At 30.3% G+C, this 18,505-nt stretch overlaps 1 protein-coding gene across 7 annotated transcripts in view; it reads left to right on the forward strand.

Annotated features, from left to right (window-relative positions):
• Spri (sprint) overlaps positions 1–18,505 on the forward strand; it is a 183,378-nt gene that overhangs the window by 146,752 nt on the left and 18,121 nt on the right. Inside the window, exon 2 of one of the 7 annotated variants that reach the window (XM_064071480.1) lies at positions 11,928–12,218. The exons of the other annotated variants lie outside the window; for them this stretch is intronic. Within the exon in view, the coding sequence (XP_063927550.1) occupies positions 12,001–12,218 (218 nt within the window). The 5' untranslated portion in view covers positions 11,928–12,000. The remainder of the gene's footprint in view (positions 1–11,927; positions 12,219–18,505) is intronic. 7 annotated transcript variants of the gene reach the window in all.

Below are 18,505 nucleotides of genomic sequence, written 5' to 3' on the forward strand. Positions count from 1 at the left end.
TGTAAGAAATCGGAAAATGGAATAACTTAGAAATCAAAACAAAAAAATTGAAATATTGAAAGTGAGGAATTGAAAAACTACAAAATTCAAAAATCTAATATAATTGAAAATTTGAAAAATAGAAGAATTCCAAAGTTACAAAATTGGTCGAAAGTTGTTTTGACAGAACTTTCCTCGCTCGAAAAATCGAAAAAGAATTGAAAAATTCGTGTCCAAAATTCCAAAATTGTAAGGTCTAAAAGTCGAAAAATTGAAGAAATGAAAAATCAAAAAGTTAAAATAAAATATCGAAAAATTGTAAAAATGAAAAAGTGCAAAATGAATATAAAAACAAAATCCCAAAATGGAATAAGTATAAAACGGAGAACTGAATAAAGGTAAACATTGAAAACGAGAAATTGAAAAATTTTAAATTCAAAACTAGAGAAATTACAAATTGAATAATTGAAAAAAGGAAAAATCGAAAATCCAGAAACGAAAAATTGAAATATTTAAAAATTGCAAAACATGTAAGATTAAAAAGTCGAAAAATTAAAGAATTGAAGAAATGGAAAATCAAAAAATTAAAAGTCGGGAAGCTACAAAACCAAAAAATAAAAAAAATCAATTGAAATATCAAAAAATTGTAAAAATGGAAAACTCCAATCTGAATATGGAAAAAAATAAAAAAGCTGAAGATGGAACAAACATAAAATGGAAAACTCAAAAAAGTAAAAATTAAAAACGAGCAAATTTTAAATTGTAAACTAGAAAAATTGCAAAATTTTAAGATCAAACAATCGAAAATTGAAGAAGTAAAAAATCAAAAAATTTAATGTATGGGAAACTAAAAATCGATAAAGTAAAAGAATTTTGTATAACATATCAAAAAATTGTAAAAACGAAAAAGTGCAAAATGAAAATGGAAAAAATGAAAAACCGCAAAATGGAATAAGTAAGTATAAAACGGAAAACTCATAAAAGTAAAAATTAAAAACAGAAACTGTAAAATTTTAAATTGAAAACAAGAAAAATCGAAAATCGTGATTAAAAAAATTGAAAAATTTAGGTCCAAAATGGCAAAATTGTAAGATTTAAAAGTCGGAAAATTGAAAAAATTAAAAATCAAAAAAATCGAAAGTCGAGAAACCAAAATACTAAAAAATTAAAAAAAGTAAATAAAATATCGAAAAATTGTAAAAATGAAAAAGTGCAAAATGAATATAAAAACAAAACCCCAAAATGGAATAAGTATAAAACGGAAAACTGAATAAAGGTAAAAATTGAAAACGAGAAATTGAAAAATTTTAAATTCAAAATTAGAGAAATTACAAATTGAATAATTGAAAAAAGGAAAAATCGAAAATCGAGAAACAAAAAATTGAAATATTTAAAAATTGCAAAATTGTAAGATTAAAAAGTCGAAAAATCCAAGAATTGAAGAAATGGAAAATCAAAAAATTAAAAGTCGGGAAACTACAAATCCAGAAAGTAAAAAAAATCAATTGAAAATATCAAAAAATTGTAAAAATGTAAAACTGCAAACTGAATATGGGAAAAAATAAAAAAGTTGAAGATGGAACAATTATAAAATGGAAAACTCAATAAAGTAAAAATTAAAAACGAGCAAATTTTAAATTGTAAGCTAGAAAAATTGCAAATCGAAAATGGAAATATTTAAAGTTGCAAAATTGTAAGATCAAACAATCGCAAATTGAAGAAGTAAAAAATCAAAAAATTTAATATATGGGAAACTAAAAATCGATAAAGTAAAAAAATGTATAACATATCAAAAAATTGTAAAAACAAAAAGTGCAAAATGAATATGGAAAAAAATGAAAAAAAGTAAAAATTAAAAACAGAAACTGAAAAATTTTAAATTGAAAACAAAAAAAATCGAAAATCGTGATACAAACAGTTGAAAAATTTAGCTCTAAAATTGCAAAATTGTAAGATTTAAAAGTCGGAAAAATGAAAAATTAAAAAATTGAAAGTAGGGAAACCAAAAATCGAAAAAATGAAAACAAAAATGGAAAAATTGTATAAATGAAAAATTACAAAATGAATATAGAAAAAAAAACAAAAAATGGAACAATTATAAAATGGAAAACTCAAAAAAATAAAAATTGAAAACTAGAAAAATTGAAATGAAAAATCAAAAAATTAAAAACCGATAACGTGAAAATAAAATAATCAAAAAATTGTAAAAAAAAAATGTAAATAACTGAAGAAACGAAAAATCGAAAATCGAGAAATAAAAAATTGAAATATTTAAAAATTGAAAAATTCTAGAATTAAAACCTCGAAAAATCGAAGAAATGAAATGAAAAACCAAAAATATCGAGAAAATAAAAATCGATAAAGTGAAAAAAATTAATTAAATCAAAAAATTGTAAAAATGGAAAATTGCATATAGAAAAAAAAAAAAATAAAAAAACCTGAAGATGAAACAATTATAAAATGGAAAACTTAAAAGTAAAAATTAAAAACGAGCAATTGAAAAATTTGAAATTGTAAACTAGAAAAATCGTACCTAAATCGAAAAACTGTAGAAATAAAAAATCAAAAAATTAAAATTCAGGAAACTAAAAGCGATAAAGTGAAAAGAACTGTAAAAACGAAAAAATGCAAAACGAATATGGGAAAAATAAAAACCGCAAAATGGAAACAGTATAAAACGTGAAACTCAAAAAAGTAAAAATTAAAAACAAGAAATTGAAAAATTTTAAATTGGAAACTAGAAAAATCGAAAATCGAGAAACAAGAAATTGAAAAATATATATGTCTAAAATTGCAAAACTGTAAGATTTAAAAGTCGAAAAATTGAAAAAATGAAGAATTGAAAAATCGAAAAATTAAAAATTACAAAATGAATTCGGAAAAAATAAAAAACCGTAAAATGAAACAATTATAAAACTGAAAACTCAACAAAATTTAAAAAAAAGAATTTAGAAAAAGTTTTCGATATTAGTATTTTTCATGTTTTGAATTCTTCAGTTTTTTTAATTTTTAACTCAAATTCTCGAAATCGATTTTACAATTTTCCGATTTTTTCAAAGTATCGTTTCCTCAATTTTTCGACTTGCAATTTTTGCCAAAAATTGAGGAAACGAAATTTCAGATAAAAATTGAAAAACCGAAAAATCGAAAACATGAAAAATTCTAAAATCCAAACATTGACAAAATCGAAAAATTCTGAAATTGGCAAATCGAAAAATTGAAAAATTAAAAAGCGAGAATTTAAAAAATGTAATTGAAAAATTAAAAAAATTATAAATAATTGAAGAAATCTAACAATAATTAATTAGAAAATCGAGTAATTGAAAAATTTCACAGTCAAAACTGAAAAATCGAAATATAAAAAAATCGAAAAAAATGGTTAAAAAATCCCTTGAACCAAACATTTAAAGTTCCGTTCTGGTAATCCTTTAAGCGTTCTTTTCGAATTCTCCTCAACAACGCACAATCGAGCTGATCTAATTAACTTCTAAAAATATATACAGGGTGAGTCACTAAGTGCACCCTCGATACGAGGTTCTACAGCGTTTTGAGCTACATAAGAAAAAATATTTTCAACCCTTTAAAGGTTTTGTTTTTAAATAAACACGCTATATATTTTTGTGTTGTCCTGTTATCTTATTTTTGAGTTTCGATGCGGTGTTGCCCGAAAATTTCAAACTAAAACCCTTCTTTTACTTGTACTCTTTGTACTTTTAACACAAAAAAACCCAAACAATCGATTTCGATTTCGTTTTTGGGACAACCAGTTTTCGTAAGTTTAAAAATAGGAGTGTATTATTAAATAATGGATAATGAAATTTAAACAAATATTATTTCTACGATTTTATATTTCGTAATCAACCTCAAAACTGTCGTAAAGCTTAGGTACATCGATAAACCGATTAATATGTGTGCATTTCATTATGAAACGTTCTCATGTTGTCATGTTCGTTTGATAAGGTTAAACCGTATTTACACTGCAATTATACTGCTTTATTTATGCCACTAAATTGTTTAAAATATTGCAATATAATTTCGCAAATATTTAGTTAAGAACGTGTATTATCACTATTAAGTATATAGATTACATTACACTTTAAAAATGACGTCATGTACAAACATGAACAAACCTGCATTTCCGCACTTTACAAATCGCCAAACTCCCCCAGCCTTCTACACAAAAACTCCATGTTTACTCATCCGCTGCTATCTTTTTCCTCGTAACACTTTCTTTAATCTCTCTCCAGTCCGCCTCCTGTTGCATAAACTTTTACTCCGCTAATTGAGTTTTCCCGAATTCCCTTCTCTCCGTTCGTCGTCAAGCAGCTCACGTAACCCATAAGTACCCGTCAAAATAATTAATTTGACCCCCTGGTATAAATGGGCTGCATGTTTTTGCAGCAAACAAAGACATCGCCTTCTCACACAATTAATTCTAATTTAGCTCCATCAGCGACATTCCATTCTTTGGGTGCGTTGCGCCACGATTTGTTTTCATTCGGCTCGCGGTTGATGGGAAAAATCAGCATCATGTGAAAATTTCGTGTAAACATTTGCGCTAGTTGCGGGTTAATGTTTCCATTTTTAATGCGGATCGATGCCGACTTTCACTATTCTTCGCACTCGACAAAGCAAAATTCCGGGCGAAAAGAGACGTGTGGTTGTGTTCTAGGCGGAAGTCGTGCTGGCGCAGGACATGAACACGTTTAAGAGTTGACGGAGGCATTGATCGGTTTCTTCAAGAATCTCCACAATTAGGGTTCTTTGGCGGGAAGTCGGGATAAAGGATGGGATCTGCTCCGGGCACGTTGACGCCCACCTTGAGTTATTGAAATAAGGGGCGCTTATCATTTTTACATCCTTGGACTTGCGAATGCATGTTTTCCCGAGTACGAAAAATAACAAATTAGAATCCGTCGCGTGTATGACTAAAATTCGATATCTCTGTCTTGGCAACGCCAGCAGGACGTTAAGTCTGCCGTTATTAACTCGAGCCACCGTCGGTGTGCCGTCGTAATTACAGCAACTCTGCTACAGATTAATAAACTTTCCCATTAATGCAACAGTTCAAACTTCGATATTAACTGAGAATGTGCACGTAAAATTAATTGCTCGAACCGTTGTTCTAATGACGTTTCGTCACAGAACGCCGCCGCCACTCCACACCCGCCGAAAAATCCCGCGGAAACGCCGAGACAAGAGGAATCGTTAAAGAATAACAATCTAATAAAAAGTTACGGCTTCTCCTCGGCCGAATTGCAGCGAAACTGTCGAATTAACGATCGAGAATTTTATCTCCACGACAAGAGGAAGCAGGGAGGAATAATTAAAGCGACTTTATTATCTTTGAGAAAAATTCTACAAGCAGCAAATTCTGCCCAATTAAATTCGCTTTCGCTGTTTTGAATAAACACGGGAAAATCGAGCTGGTTGCTTCGCATTTTAAAGTTTCAGGCAGGGTCATGATCCTCCTCTGACCTTTATTTGCCGAGTCGACGAACCGATTTTTTCGATTTTGCAAACAATGAACTAACCCTTGTAATGATTAAAGAGCTGACAAAAAATCCCCCTCGCCCCATCCATCTCGATTTCATATAGCTTTAATCAATAAATAAATAAATAAATAAATAAATGATTTATTGTCCAACAGATTCATAGAAATAAGGATTTTGCAATTATCAATCATCACAACTGCGTTAGGGTGGGTGGGCGGGGCTTATATATATTTTTTTAAATAAGTAGTTATTTTTTCACAACAAGAAACTTAAAATATGTTTGAAATGATAATTTTTTGTCAAGAAATATGGGTTTTGCAATTAGGCTCCGCCCCTATGTCTGACAACGAATCAAAACTTCATCACTATTGAGGTCGGGGCAGGCTTAATCTCATGATGAATTTTTTAGAAGTCGCCAGACCAAGGGGCGAAGCATAGTTACAAAATTCGTATTCCCCTACAAAAATTTACCATTTTAAACAAGTTTTAAATTTTTTTGCGAAAAGATGACTACGTATATTAAGGGTAAAATATGTATATGCCCCGCCCACCCACCCTATCTCAATTGTGATGATTTTTATATTCGTCGTGAGCCAAGAGTGTGGAGCTTAATTGCAAAATTCTTATTTTTTTTATAATTATTATTCTTAGAACAACACGATACTCAACAACATATCTTACATGGTAATTTCTTGTAGAGAAATAAGGATTTTATACCTTCCCCACCTCAACAGTGATGAAGTTTTCATTTGTTGTCAGACTGAGGGGCGGAGCATAATTGCAAAATTCGTATTTTCCTACAGAACTTTACCATTTTATACATGTTTTTAATTTTTGTTGTGAAAAGATGGCTACGTGTATTAAGGGCAAAATATGTGTAAGCCCCGCCCACCCACCCTATCTCAATTGTGATGATTTTTTATATTCATCGTAAGTCAAGAGGGCGGAGCTTATTTGCAAAATCCTTACTTTTTTATTATTATTCTTTGAACAACACGATACTCAAAAGCATATCTTACATGGTAATTTCTTGTAGAGAAATAAGGATTTTATACCTTCCCCCACCTCAAGAGTGATGAAGTTTTCATTCGTTGTCAGACTGAAGGGCGGAGCATAATTGCAAAATCCATATTTCCCAAAAATTTACCATTTTAAACTTTCTTGTTGTGACAAGATGATTATATGTATTTCAAGAAAACAGGGTAAAATATAAGCCCCGCCCACCCACCCTATCTCAATCGTGGTGATTTCTTTACTCATAGTAAGCGGGGGGAGGGCGGAGCTTAATTGCAAAATTGTTATTTTTCTGCGAGAAATAAATATATGTATTAAGTAAAAAAGAAAAGCATAAGATAAGCCACCCCCCTCCATCTCGATCTCAATCTAGCTTTACTTTTTACTTAATGTACATAGTGTTTTCTGAACAACCCGATGCTCAAAAACATGTCTTTAATGGTAATTTCTTGTAGAGAAATAAGGTTTTTGCAGTTAAACTCCGCCCTCTTGGCTCACAACCAATAAAAAATCATCACAATTGAGACAGGGTGGGTGGGCGGGGCTTATATTTTGCTTATTTTCTTAATATACATAGTCATCTGTTCACAACAAAAATTTAAAACAAGTTCAAAATGGTAATTTTTGGGGGAAATATGAATTTTGCAGTGATGCTTCACTTCTCAGTCTGGCAACGAATGAAACATTCATCACTTGATTAAGCCCCACCCATACCTGTCTTGACCTCAACAATGATCTAGTTTTCATTCGTTGTCAGACCGAGGGGCGGAGCGTAATTGCAAAATCCATATTTTCCTACAAAAGTTTACCATTTTAAACATGTTTTAAGTTTCTTGTTGTGAAATGATTAATACGTATTAAAAAAAAAGCAAAATATAAGCCCCGCCCACCCACCCTATCTCAATTGTGATGATTTTTATATTCGTCGTGAACCAAGAGGGCGGGGCTTAATTGCAAAATCCTTATTTTTTTTTATTATTATTTATTGAACAACACGATACTCAAAAACATTTTTTCTAAGGTTTCTAGAATCTAGACTTTTTAGTTTTATAGATTTTGTTGACTCTCTAGCTACAGTAGGCTTTCTAAACATTCTCTAAGCTGTCTTAGTTTCTAGATCCTCTATGTTCTCTATGCTCTGGAGACCCTCTAAACTCCGTGCTCTAGATTCTTTTTAGATTTTCTAATTCCGAAATTGTGTTGACCTTCTAGATTTGCTAAAGTCCCCATTTTCTCTAAGACCTCTAAAATCTAGACTAAGCATATTTTATCGATTTTCTAGATACTTTAGATTCTCCCTGCTCTGGAAATCCTCTAAACTCCGTAGACTTTATAAAGTTTCATTTTCCTAAAATTTTTAGAATCTAGACTTTTTAGTTTTATAGATTTTTGTATTCTCAAGCTACCTCTTTAGAACCAAGACGATTTAAGTTCTCTATATTCTCTAAGTTGTTTATAGCTTCTAGATTCTCTATAGTCTCTTTGCTTTGGAGACCCTCTAAACTCCGTACTCTGAATTCTCTTTAGATTTTCAAATCCGTAAATTATTCGTAGATTTTCTAAATTATCCAAAGTCCCCATTTTCTCTGAGATCTCTAGAATCAAGACTTACCAGATTTTATAGATTTTCTGGGCTCTCTAAATTACTAGAAATTCTTCAAACTCTTTGATCGCTGGACGATTTAAATTTTCTAGATACTTTAGATTCTCCAGACTCTGAAATTCCTCTAAACTCCGTAGATTTTCTAAAGTCTTCATTTTTCTAAAATTTCTAGAATTTAGACTTTTTAGTTTTATAGATTTTTTGGATTCTCAAGCTACCTCTTTAGACCCTAGACGATTTAAGTTCTCTACATTCTCTAAGCTGTTTATAGCTTCTAGATTCTCTATGTTCTCTATGCTCTGGAGACCCTCTAAACTCCGTACTCTGATTTCTCTTTAGATTTTCAAATCCGTAAATTGTTCATTGATCTTCTAAATTATCCAAAGTCCCCATTTTCTTTGAGATCTCTAGAATCTAGACTTACCAGATTTTATAGATTTTCTGGGCTCTCTAACTTACTAGAAATTCGTCAAGATCTTTGGTCGCTGGACGATTTAAATTTTCTAGATACTTTAAATTCTCCACACTCTGAAATTCCTCTAAACTCCGTAGACTTTCTAAAGTCTCCATTTTTCTAAAATTTCTAGAATATAGACTTTTTAGTTTTATAGATTTTTTGGATTCTGAAGCTACCTCTTTAGACCCTAGACGATTTAAGTTCTCTACATTCTCTAAACTGTTTATAGCTTCTAGATTCTCTATGTTCTCTATGCTCTGGAGACCCTCTAAACTCCGTACTCTGATTTCTCTTTAGATTTTCAAATCCGTAAATTGTTCGTTGATCTTCTAAATTATCCAAAGTCCCCATTTTCTCTGAGATCTCTAGAATCTAGACTTACCAGATTTTATAGATTTTCTGGGCTCTCTAACTTTCTAGAAATTCTTCAAAGTCTTTAGTCGCTGGACGATTTAAATTTTCTAGATACTTTAGATTCTCCAGACTCTGAAATTCCTCTAAACTCCGTAGATTTTCTAAAGTCTTCATTTTTCTAAAATTTCTAGAATTTAGACTTTTTAGTTTTATAGATTTTTTGGATTCTCAAGCTACCTCTTTAGACCCTAGACGATTTAAGTTCTCTACATTCTCTAAGCTGTTTATAGCTTCTAGATCCTCTATGTTCTCTATGTTCTGGAGACCCTCTAAACTCAGTACTCTGATTACTCTTTAGATTTTCAAATCCGTAAATTGTTCGTTGATCTTCTAAATTATCCAAAGTCCCCATTTTCTCTGAGATCTCTAGAATCTAGACTTACAAGATTTTATAGATTTTCTGGGCTCTCTAACTTACTACAAATTCTTCAGTCTTTGATCGCTGGACGATTTAAATTTTCTAGATACTTTAAATTCTATAGACTCTGAAATTCCTATAAACTCCGTAGACTTTCTAAAGTCTTCATTTTTCTAAAATTTCTAGAATTTAGACTTTAGTTTTATAGATTTTTTGGATTCTCAAGATACCTTTTTAGACCCTAGACGATTTAAGTACTCTACATTCTTTAAGCTGTTTATAGGTTCTAGATTCTCTATATTCTCTATCTCTGGAGACCCTCCAAACTCCGTACTCTGAATTCTCTTTAGATTTTCAAAGCCGTAAATTGTTCGTTGATCTTCTAGATCATCTAAAGTCCCTGTTTTTTCTGAGGTCTCTAGAATCTAGACTTACAAGATTTTATAGATTTTCTGGACTCTCTAACTTTCTATAAATTCTTCAAAGTCTTTAGTCGCTGGACGATTTAAATTTTCTAGATACTTTAGATTCTCCAGGCTCTGGAAGTTCTCTAAACTCCGTAGACTTTCTAAAGTTTCTATTTTTTTCTAAGATTTCTAGAATCTAGCCTTTTTAGTTTTATAGATTTTTTGGATTCTTAAGCTATAGTAGGCTTTCTAAACTCCTTAGACCCTAGACGATTTAAGTTCTCTGCATTCTCTAAGCTGTCTATGGTTTCTAGATCTTCTAGATTTTCTAAAGTCCCCATTTTCTCAAACATCTGTAGAATCTAGACTTACCAGATTTGATAAATTTTCTGGGCTCTCTAACTTACTGTAAACTTTTCAAAGTCTTTCGACTCTGGGCGATGTAAATTTTCTAGATACTATAGATTCTCCAGGCTCTGGAAATTCTCTAAACTCTGCAGACTTTTTGAAGTTTCCATTTTGTCCAAGATTTCTAGGATCTAGACTTTTGGGATTTATAGATTTTGTGGACTCTCTAGCTAACTCTTTAAGACTCTAGACGATTTAAGTTCTCTACATTCTCTAAGCTATCTATAGTTTCTAGATCCTCTATATTATCTATACTTTGGAGACCCTCTAACCTCTGTACTTTAAATTCTCTCCATAAATTATCTAAATTTTCCGAGTTTCTCTAGGATCTCTAGAATTTAGACTTGTTGATTTTATAGATTATCTAGACTCTCTAGCTACTGTAGGCTCTGTAAAGTATTTGTGGTTATAGAAGATTTAAATTCTCTAGCCTCTCTAAGCTGTACTGAAGACTTTTTCTAAATTACCTAGACCCTCTAGGTTCTCGAAAGTCCCCATTTTCTCTAAGATCGCTAGAATCTAGACTTGTCACATTTTATAGATTTTCTGGACTTCTAGCCCGCTATAGACTCCCCAAAATCTTTCGACTTTATACGACTTAAATTTTCTAGTTGCTCTAGATTCTTCATGCTTTGGAAACCCTTTAAACTTCGTAGATTCTTAAATTCTTTCTAGAATCTCAACTTTTTAAATTATCTTGGCCATCTAAGTTCTTTAAAGTCACCACTTTCTCCAAGAGTCCTAGAATCTAGACTCTCTGAAATCTTTAAATTCTGTAGATTCTGTCTATGATTTCTAGATGCTTTAGGTTATTATTTATGATCTGATGGCCCTCCAAACTCCGTAGACTTTTTAAAGTTTCCATTTATTCTAAGATTTCTAGGATATAGACTTCCTAGTTTTATAGATTTCGTCGAGTCTCTAAACTCTTGTCTTACATTATAATTTCTTGTAGAGAAATAAGGATTTTATACCTGCCCCGACCTCAACAGTTTTCATTCGTTGTCAGACCGAGAGGCGGAGCGTAATTGCAAAATCCATATTTCCCTACAAAAATTTATCATTTTAAACATGTTTTAAGTTGTGAAAAGATGACTACGGACATTAAGAAAAAAAGGCAAAATATAAGCCCCGCCCACCCACCCTATCTCAATTGTGATGATTTTTTTTATTCGTCGTGAGCCAAGTGGGCGGAGCTTAACTGCAAAAATTCTTATTTTTCTGCGAGAAATAACTACTATATTAAGTAAAAAATAAAACTCATTCTTGTCGATCTCAATCTAGCTTTAATTTGTACTTAATATACATAATGCTCTTTGAACAACACAATATCCAAAAAGATCTCTTACATGCTTATTTTTGTAGAGAAATAAGAATTTTGCAATTGGCTCACGACGAATAAAAAAATCATCACAATTGAGATAGGGTGGGTGGGCGGGCCTTATATTATTCCTAAAAAAACAAAAGCCAACTTGTGTCGGGGTCCGTAAATGGGTGTTTTAATTATTTTACTTAACTATACAATAAAAATGAAAAGCCATTTGTCGAACCGGTTTTTTTCGATTTTGGCAACACTGCGCCCAACCCAAACGATCTTTTTAATATTTTCGTCCCGTTATCGCCGCGGCCCATCCATCACCCCTCGCCCTTATCTACCCATCAACAGCTTGCACACTTACAACAAATGATAGCAAACGTCAATAATCCCCGATCCCACCCCCTTTAATCTGTTCCGGGTGTATCGCTCAAGTGCAGCACAACAACGCATTGGCATCCCTTTATCATATCGCAGGCGGCAGACGGCGTGAGTGATGTGAGGACGTGACGCCGCCCCCTTTTGCGTCACGTAACATGTAGGTCCCGTCATGCTGCCGGAAAGCATCCTGGATAACGGCCTGCGGAGCCCCAATAACAACACGGGGCTGCCGCGGACGAGGGGCAGTCTGTGTCTGAGCCCGGTGACGGCGACGCCGCCGGCGGGCCTGGTCGACAACAAGCGCCGCAGCTGGTGCGGCACGCCGACGGCCCAGACGCACTTCGCCAACTCGAGGAGGTACGGCGAGCTGGGACACTTCAAGCCACGGTAAGGCGTCCTGAAGCGAAAAGGTCGATTTGTAAACTTATCCTTGATTTCCATGTTTTAAGTTTCATGTTGCGAAAAGAAGTCTGCATATATTAAAACAAAATGACAAAATTTTAGTGTTCATTTTTAAATTTTTTCGATTTTCAAACTTTTAGATGTTCTTCACTATTTTGTTTCGGTTTTTTTCACATTTTGTATTTATTCGATTTCTGGATTTTATAATTTTTTACTTTTTCAAATCCAATTTTTTCAACTTGGATTTACAGTTTCTCAAGTTTTCGATTTTTGTTAATTCTTCAATTGTTTGATTCTTTAGTTTTTCATTGCACAAATTTTTCGACTTGCAATTTTACGAGTTTTCAATTTTTCGGTATTTTAAATTTTCATTCTTCAATTATTTAATCTCCATATTTTCGCTTTGAGTATTTATTTTCTTTATTTTTTCAATTTTTGGGTTTTATATATTTTTTTTTTTTTTTTTTAATTCTCTCAACTTATCACTTCAATTTTTCTATTCAAATTTTTTGAATTTTTGAATCTTCACTTCTTTTTTAGATTTAGCAATTTCCCAAGTTTTCAATGTTTGTTTGAATTTTTTTGTTTTTTTACTTTTTCGTTTCTTGAACTTTTCGATTTGAAATTTATTTTTTTTGTTTCTTCAATTTTACGAGTTTTCATTTAAAATTTTTTTCGATTTTCAATTTTTCGATATTTTAAATTTTAATTTTCTTTACTTTTAAGTTTTTGGTTTTTAAATTTTTTTATTTTTTCAAATGTAATTTTTTCAACTTATCGTTTAAATTTTTGTTTCATCTTAGATCTTGCCATTTTTCTCAAGTTTTCGATTTTTTTAATTCCTCAATTTTTCATTTCGCAAAATTTTCAATTGCAGTTTTTCGTTTTGGTTTTTTACTTTGTTCATTTTTACGTTTTTCTGTTTTTTGATGTTCCAAGTTTTTATAGTTGTCCATATTTCGTTTCATCCATTTTTCGAATTGGAACTCTTCGAGTTTCCATTTTTAAATTTTTCCGTTTTTCGATTTCCAACTTTTCGATTTTGCAGTTTTTCGAATTGCAATTTCACGAGTTTTTCATTTTTAATTTTTCAATTTTTCGATTTTTCAAATTTTCTGTTTTTCAAAGTTCTGGTTTTATGATTTTCTTTTCTTTCAATGTGAAATTTTTCAATTTTTGCAGTTTTCAATTTTTCGATTTTTTAATTTTTGTTTTTTCAAATTTTCTGTTTTTGCAATTTTTAGTTTTGGCTTTTTGTTTCATAATTTTTTATTTTCTTTCAAGGTGAAATTATTCAATTTTTCGATCTTTGAACTTTTAGATTTTTTAATTTGTCGTTTTTTCCATTTTTCTATATCTACAATTTGTCGTTCGGTTTTTATTTTTTATTTATTTTTTCAAATTTTCTGTTTTTCAATGTTCTGATTTTATAATTTTTCTCTTCTTTCAATAAGAAACTTTTATATTTTTGGATTTTTCAATTTTTGTTTTTTTTTTTCGAATTTTCAATTTTTGCAATTTTTAGTTTCGGTTTTTTATTTCATAATTTTTCTTTTCTTTCAAGGTGAAATTTTTCAATTTTTCGATTTTTGAACGTTTAGATTTTTTAATTTGTTTTTTTTTCATTTTTCTATATTTACAATTTGTCGTTTCGGTTTTTATTTTTTGTTTATTTTTTCAAATTTTCTGTTTTTCAATGTTCTGATTTTATAATTTTTCTCTTCTTTCAATACCATGCTCGTAAAGTTCCGTTATTCAGTATAAGCAAAGCTAAAACTAATTACTTGTTATTTTCACCAATGAATACTATTCTTGGTTCGTGCAATAAATATTGTGATCAGGTTGACTTTTTCAAATCTAGGTCTGCAAACTCTTTTAAGGCATCTTTAAAGCGTATTTTAGAATGTTAGTTTTTTGTTTTTGTTGCTTTCTCTTCTTTTTAATATTTGCTTATTTATAAGTAATTGTAAGTTTATAAATCTATGTAAAGGTAATTGTATATTTATAATTCTATGTAAAGGTATATATCCGTTAATAAACATTATTATTATTATAAGAAATTTTTATATTTTTGGATTTTTCAATTTTTGTTTTTTTTTTCAAATTTTCAATTTTTGCAATTTTTAGTTTCGGCTTTTTTTTCATAATTTTTCTTTTCTTTCAAGGTGAAACTTTTCAATTTTTCGATTTTTGAACTTTTAGATTTTTTTATTTGTCTTTTTTTTCATTTTTCCATATTTACAATTTGTCGTTTCGGTTTTTATTTTTTATTTATTTTTTCAAATTTTCTGTTTTTCAATGTTCTGATTTTATAATTTTTCTTTTCTTTCAATGTGAAACTTTTTTATTTTTGGATTTTTCAATTTTTGTTTTTTTTTTTTTTTAATTTTTCTATTTTTACAATTTTTCGTATCGGTTTTTTAGTTTCTTTATTATTTCAAATTTTCTGTTTCAATGTTCACATTATAACATTTTTGTTTTCTTTCAATGTGAAATTTTTCAATTTTTCGGTTTTTATTTCTTATTTATTTTTCAAATTTTCTGTATTTCAATGTTCTGATTTTATAATTTTTCTCTTCTTTCAGTAAGAAACTTTTATATTTTTGGATTTTTCATTTTTTTTCAATTTTTCTATTTTTGCAATTTTTAGTTTCGGCTTTTTTTTTCATAATTTTTCTTTTCTTTCAAGGTGAAACTTTTCAATTTTTCGATTTTTGAACTTTTAGATTTTTTAATTTGTCTTTTTTTTCATTTTTCTATATTTACAATTTGTCGTTTCGGTTTTTATTTCTGATTTATTTTTCAAATTTTCTGTTTTTCAATGTTCTGATTTTATAATTTTTCTCTTCTTTCAGTAAGAAACTTTTATATTTTTAGGTTTTTCAATTTTTGTTTTTTTTTTTCAAATTTTCTATTTTTGCAATTTTTAGTTTCGGCTTTTTATTTCATAATTTTTCTTTTCTTTCAAGGTGAAATTTTTCAATTTTTCGATTTTTGAACTATTGAATTTTTTAATTTTTCGTTTTTTTTTCATTTTTCTATATTTAAAATTTGTCGTTTCGGTTTTTATTTCTTATTTATTTTTCAAATTTTCTGTTTTTCAATGTTCTGATTTTATAATTTTTCTCTTCTTTCAGTAAGAAACTTTTATATTTTTGGATTTTTCAATTTTTGTTTTTTTTTCAAATTTTCTATTTTTGCAATTTTTAGTTTCGGCTTTTTATTTCATAATGTTTCTTTTCTTTCAAGGTGAAATTTTTCAATTTTTCGATTTTTAAACGTTTAGATTTTTTAATTTGTCTATTTTTTCATTTTTCTATATTTACAATTTGTCGTTTCGGTTTTTATTTCTTATTTATTTTTCAAATTTTCCGTTTTTCAATGTTCTGATTTTATAATTTTTCTCTTCTTTCAATAAGAAACTTTTATATTTTTGGATTTTTCAATTTTTTTTTTTTTTAAATTTTCTATTTTTGCAATTTTTAGTTTCGGCTTTTTATTTCATAATTTTTCTTTTCTTTCAAGGTGAAATTTTTCAATTTTTCGATTTTTGAACTTTTAGATTTTTTAATTTGTCGTTTTTTTTTTTTTTTCGTTTTTCTATATTTACAATTTGTCGTTTCGGTTTTTATTTTTTATTTATTTTTTCTAATTTTCTGTTTTTCAATGTTCTGATTTTATTTTTCTTTTCTTTCAATGTGAAACTTTTCTATTTTTGGATTTTTCAATTTTTGTTTTTTTTTTTTTTTTAATTTTTCTATTTTTGCAATTTTTAATAATAATAATAATAATAATAATTTTTCGTATCGGTTTTTTAGTTTCTTTATTATTTCAAATTTTCTGTTTCAATGTTCACATTTTAACATTTTTGTTTTCTTTCAATGTGAAATTCTTCGATTTTTCGATTTTTTTTTTCAATTTTTGGGTGTAGTCCAAAGAATACTACGTATATTAAGACAAAAATCCAAAATATAAACCCCGCCCGCCCACCCCATCTCAATTGTAATGATTTTTTTATTCTTAAAAACTTAAACACGCTTAAAATAGTAAATTTTTGTACGGAAATATGAATTTTGCAATTAGGCTCCGCCCCTCTATCTGACAACGAATGAAACCTTCATTACTCTTTAGATCAAGGCAGGCATGGGTGGGGCTTAATCCTTGGCTTTAATTTTTTCTTAATATGCATAGTATTCTTTGAATAACACGATACTCAAAAACATGTTTTACATGATAATTTCTTGTAGAGAAATAAGGATTTTGCAATTAATCTCCGCCCTCTTGGCTCACGACGAATAAAAAAAATCATCACAATTGAGACAGGGTGGGTGGGCGGGGCTGATATTTTGTCTGTTTTCTTACTATACGTAGTCGTCTTTTCAGAACAAGAAACTTAAAACATATTTGAAGTGATAAATTCTTTTAGACAAATATAAATTTTTCAATTAAGCCCCGCCCCTCGATCTGACGACGAATGAAAAATTCTTCACAATTGAGAATTGAAATCGAGGCGGGTATGGGTGGAACCCAATCTTTGGCTTTATTTTTTTCGTAATATTAATAGTATTCTTTGAAGAACACGATACTCAAAAAGATGTTTTTAATTTGTCGTAGAGAAATAAGAATTTTGCAGTTAAGCTCCGCCCTCTTGGCTAACGACGAATAAAAAAATCATCACAATTGAGATAGGGTGGGTGGGTGGGGCTTATATTTTGCATTTTTTCTTAATATACGTAATCGTCTTTTCAGAACAAGAAACTCAAAACATGTTTAAAAGGGTAAATTCTTGTAGACAAATATGGATCTTGCAATTAAGCCCCGCCCCTCGATCTGACAACGAATGAAAAATTCTTGACAATTGAGAATTGAGATCGGGGCAGGTATGGGTGGGGCCTAATTTTTCATTTTATTTTTCGTAATATACAAATATATTCTTTGAAGAACACGATACTCAAAAACATGTCTTACATGATAATTTCTTGTAGACAAATAAGGATTTTGCAGTTAATCTCCGCCCTCTTGGCTCCCGACGAATAAAAAAAATCATCACAATTGAGACAGGGTGGGTGGGCGGGGCTTATATTTTGCCTGTTTTCTTACTATACGTAGTCGTCTTTTCAGAACAAGAAACTCAAAACATGTTTAAAATGGTAAATTTTAGTAGACGAATATGGATCTTGCAATTAAGCCCCGCCCCTCGATCTGACAACGAATGAAAAATTCTTCACAATTGAGAATTGGGATCGGGGCGGGTATGGATGGTACCCACTCTTTGGCTTTATTTTTTTCGTAACATTAATAGCATTCTTTGAAGAACACGATTCTCAAAAAGATGTTTTTAATTTGTCGTAGAGAAATAAGGATTTTGCAGTTAAGCTCCGCCATCTTGACTAACGACGAATAAAAAAAATCATCACAATGGAGACAGGGCGGGTGGGCGGGCTTATATATATTTGTTTTTTCTTAATTTGTGCAGACTTATTTCGGCAACAAGAAACTTAAAACATATCTAAAATGGTAAATTTTTCTAGTAATCAACTTTTTGTTGTAAGTAGTAAGTAAATTGCCTATTGGAAATAAATTCGTATTATTATTGTGTCTGCAACTTACTGCAGTAAAGGGAAAATAAAGTTCTTAAATAACCCAGTTTCTCTGTCAAAAAATTGACCGACTGAGCTTAGTTCCCTTAGCAACGTCACCGACGACATTCAAATTAAAGAAAACCAGCCCCGAATACAAATTTCTATGAATCTAGTGTGTTTTCCGGCCGGAACACAGCTCGTGTCCCTCCCAAAACAAAATAAATATTGATTTTCTTATCAGAACGAGCGTAATAGGCTAATAAAAGGTCTCGATATCCATCCCTCCCCTACTCTGTTATCTTAATAACACAATTACCCGAAAGTGGATTAGATTATGCTCAAAATTACATCATCACAAGAGAATTATTAATTAGGCACAAACAAGCCGTCGACGCACGCTTGCACGAACTGTCAAACGGAATATTCATTGAAGTTCGTTGCGGAATTTGGCCGCTAGAGGCGCTGGGTTTTAGGCGTAGAAACTAGTGCGATTTTTTGTCGCTGGCGGCGCCTCGTTGTTTAAAAAGCGGCGGCTTAAGAGTTTCGGTTTCGCCCTCTGTAAACACACTAATCCGACGTACAATATTACGGCACAAAGTCGTTACGTCGCAAAGTTTCGCGAGTCGGTATTGACTTCCAGTTGTGTTGGTTTAGTCGGAGTTGACATTTCACGTTGATTGTTCTGTCGGG

This window comes from Zophobas morio, unplaced genomic scaffold, assembly GCF_036711695.1.
Source record: "Zophobas morio isolate AGI-343-1 ecotype UQ-CSIRO unplaced genomic scaffold, CSIRO_AGI_Zmor_V1 ptg000041l, whole genome shotgun sequence".
Classification (NCBI taxonomy): domain Eukaryota; kingdom Metazoa; phylum Arthropoda; class Insecta; order Coleoptera; family Tenebrionidae; genus Zophobas; species Zophobas morio.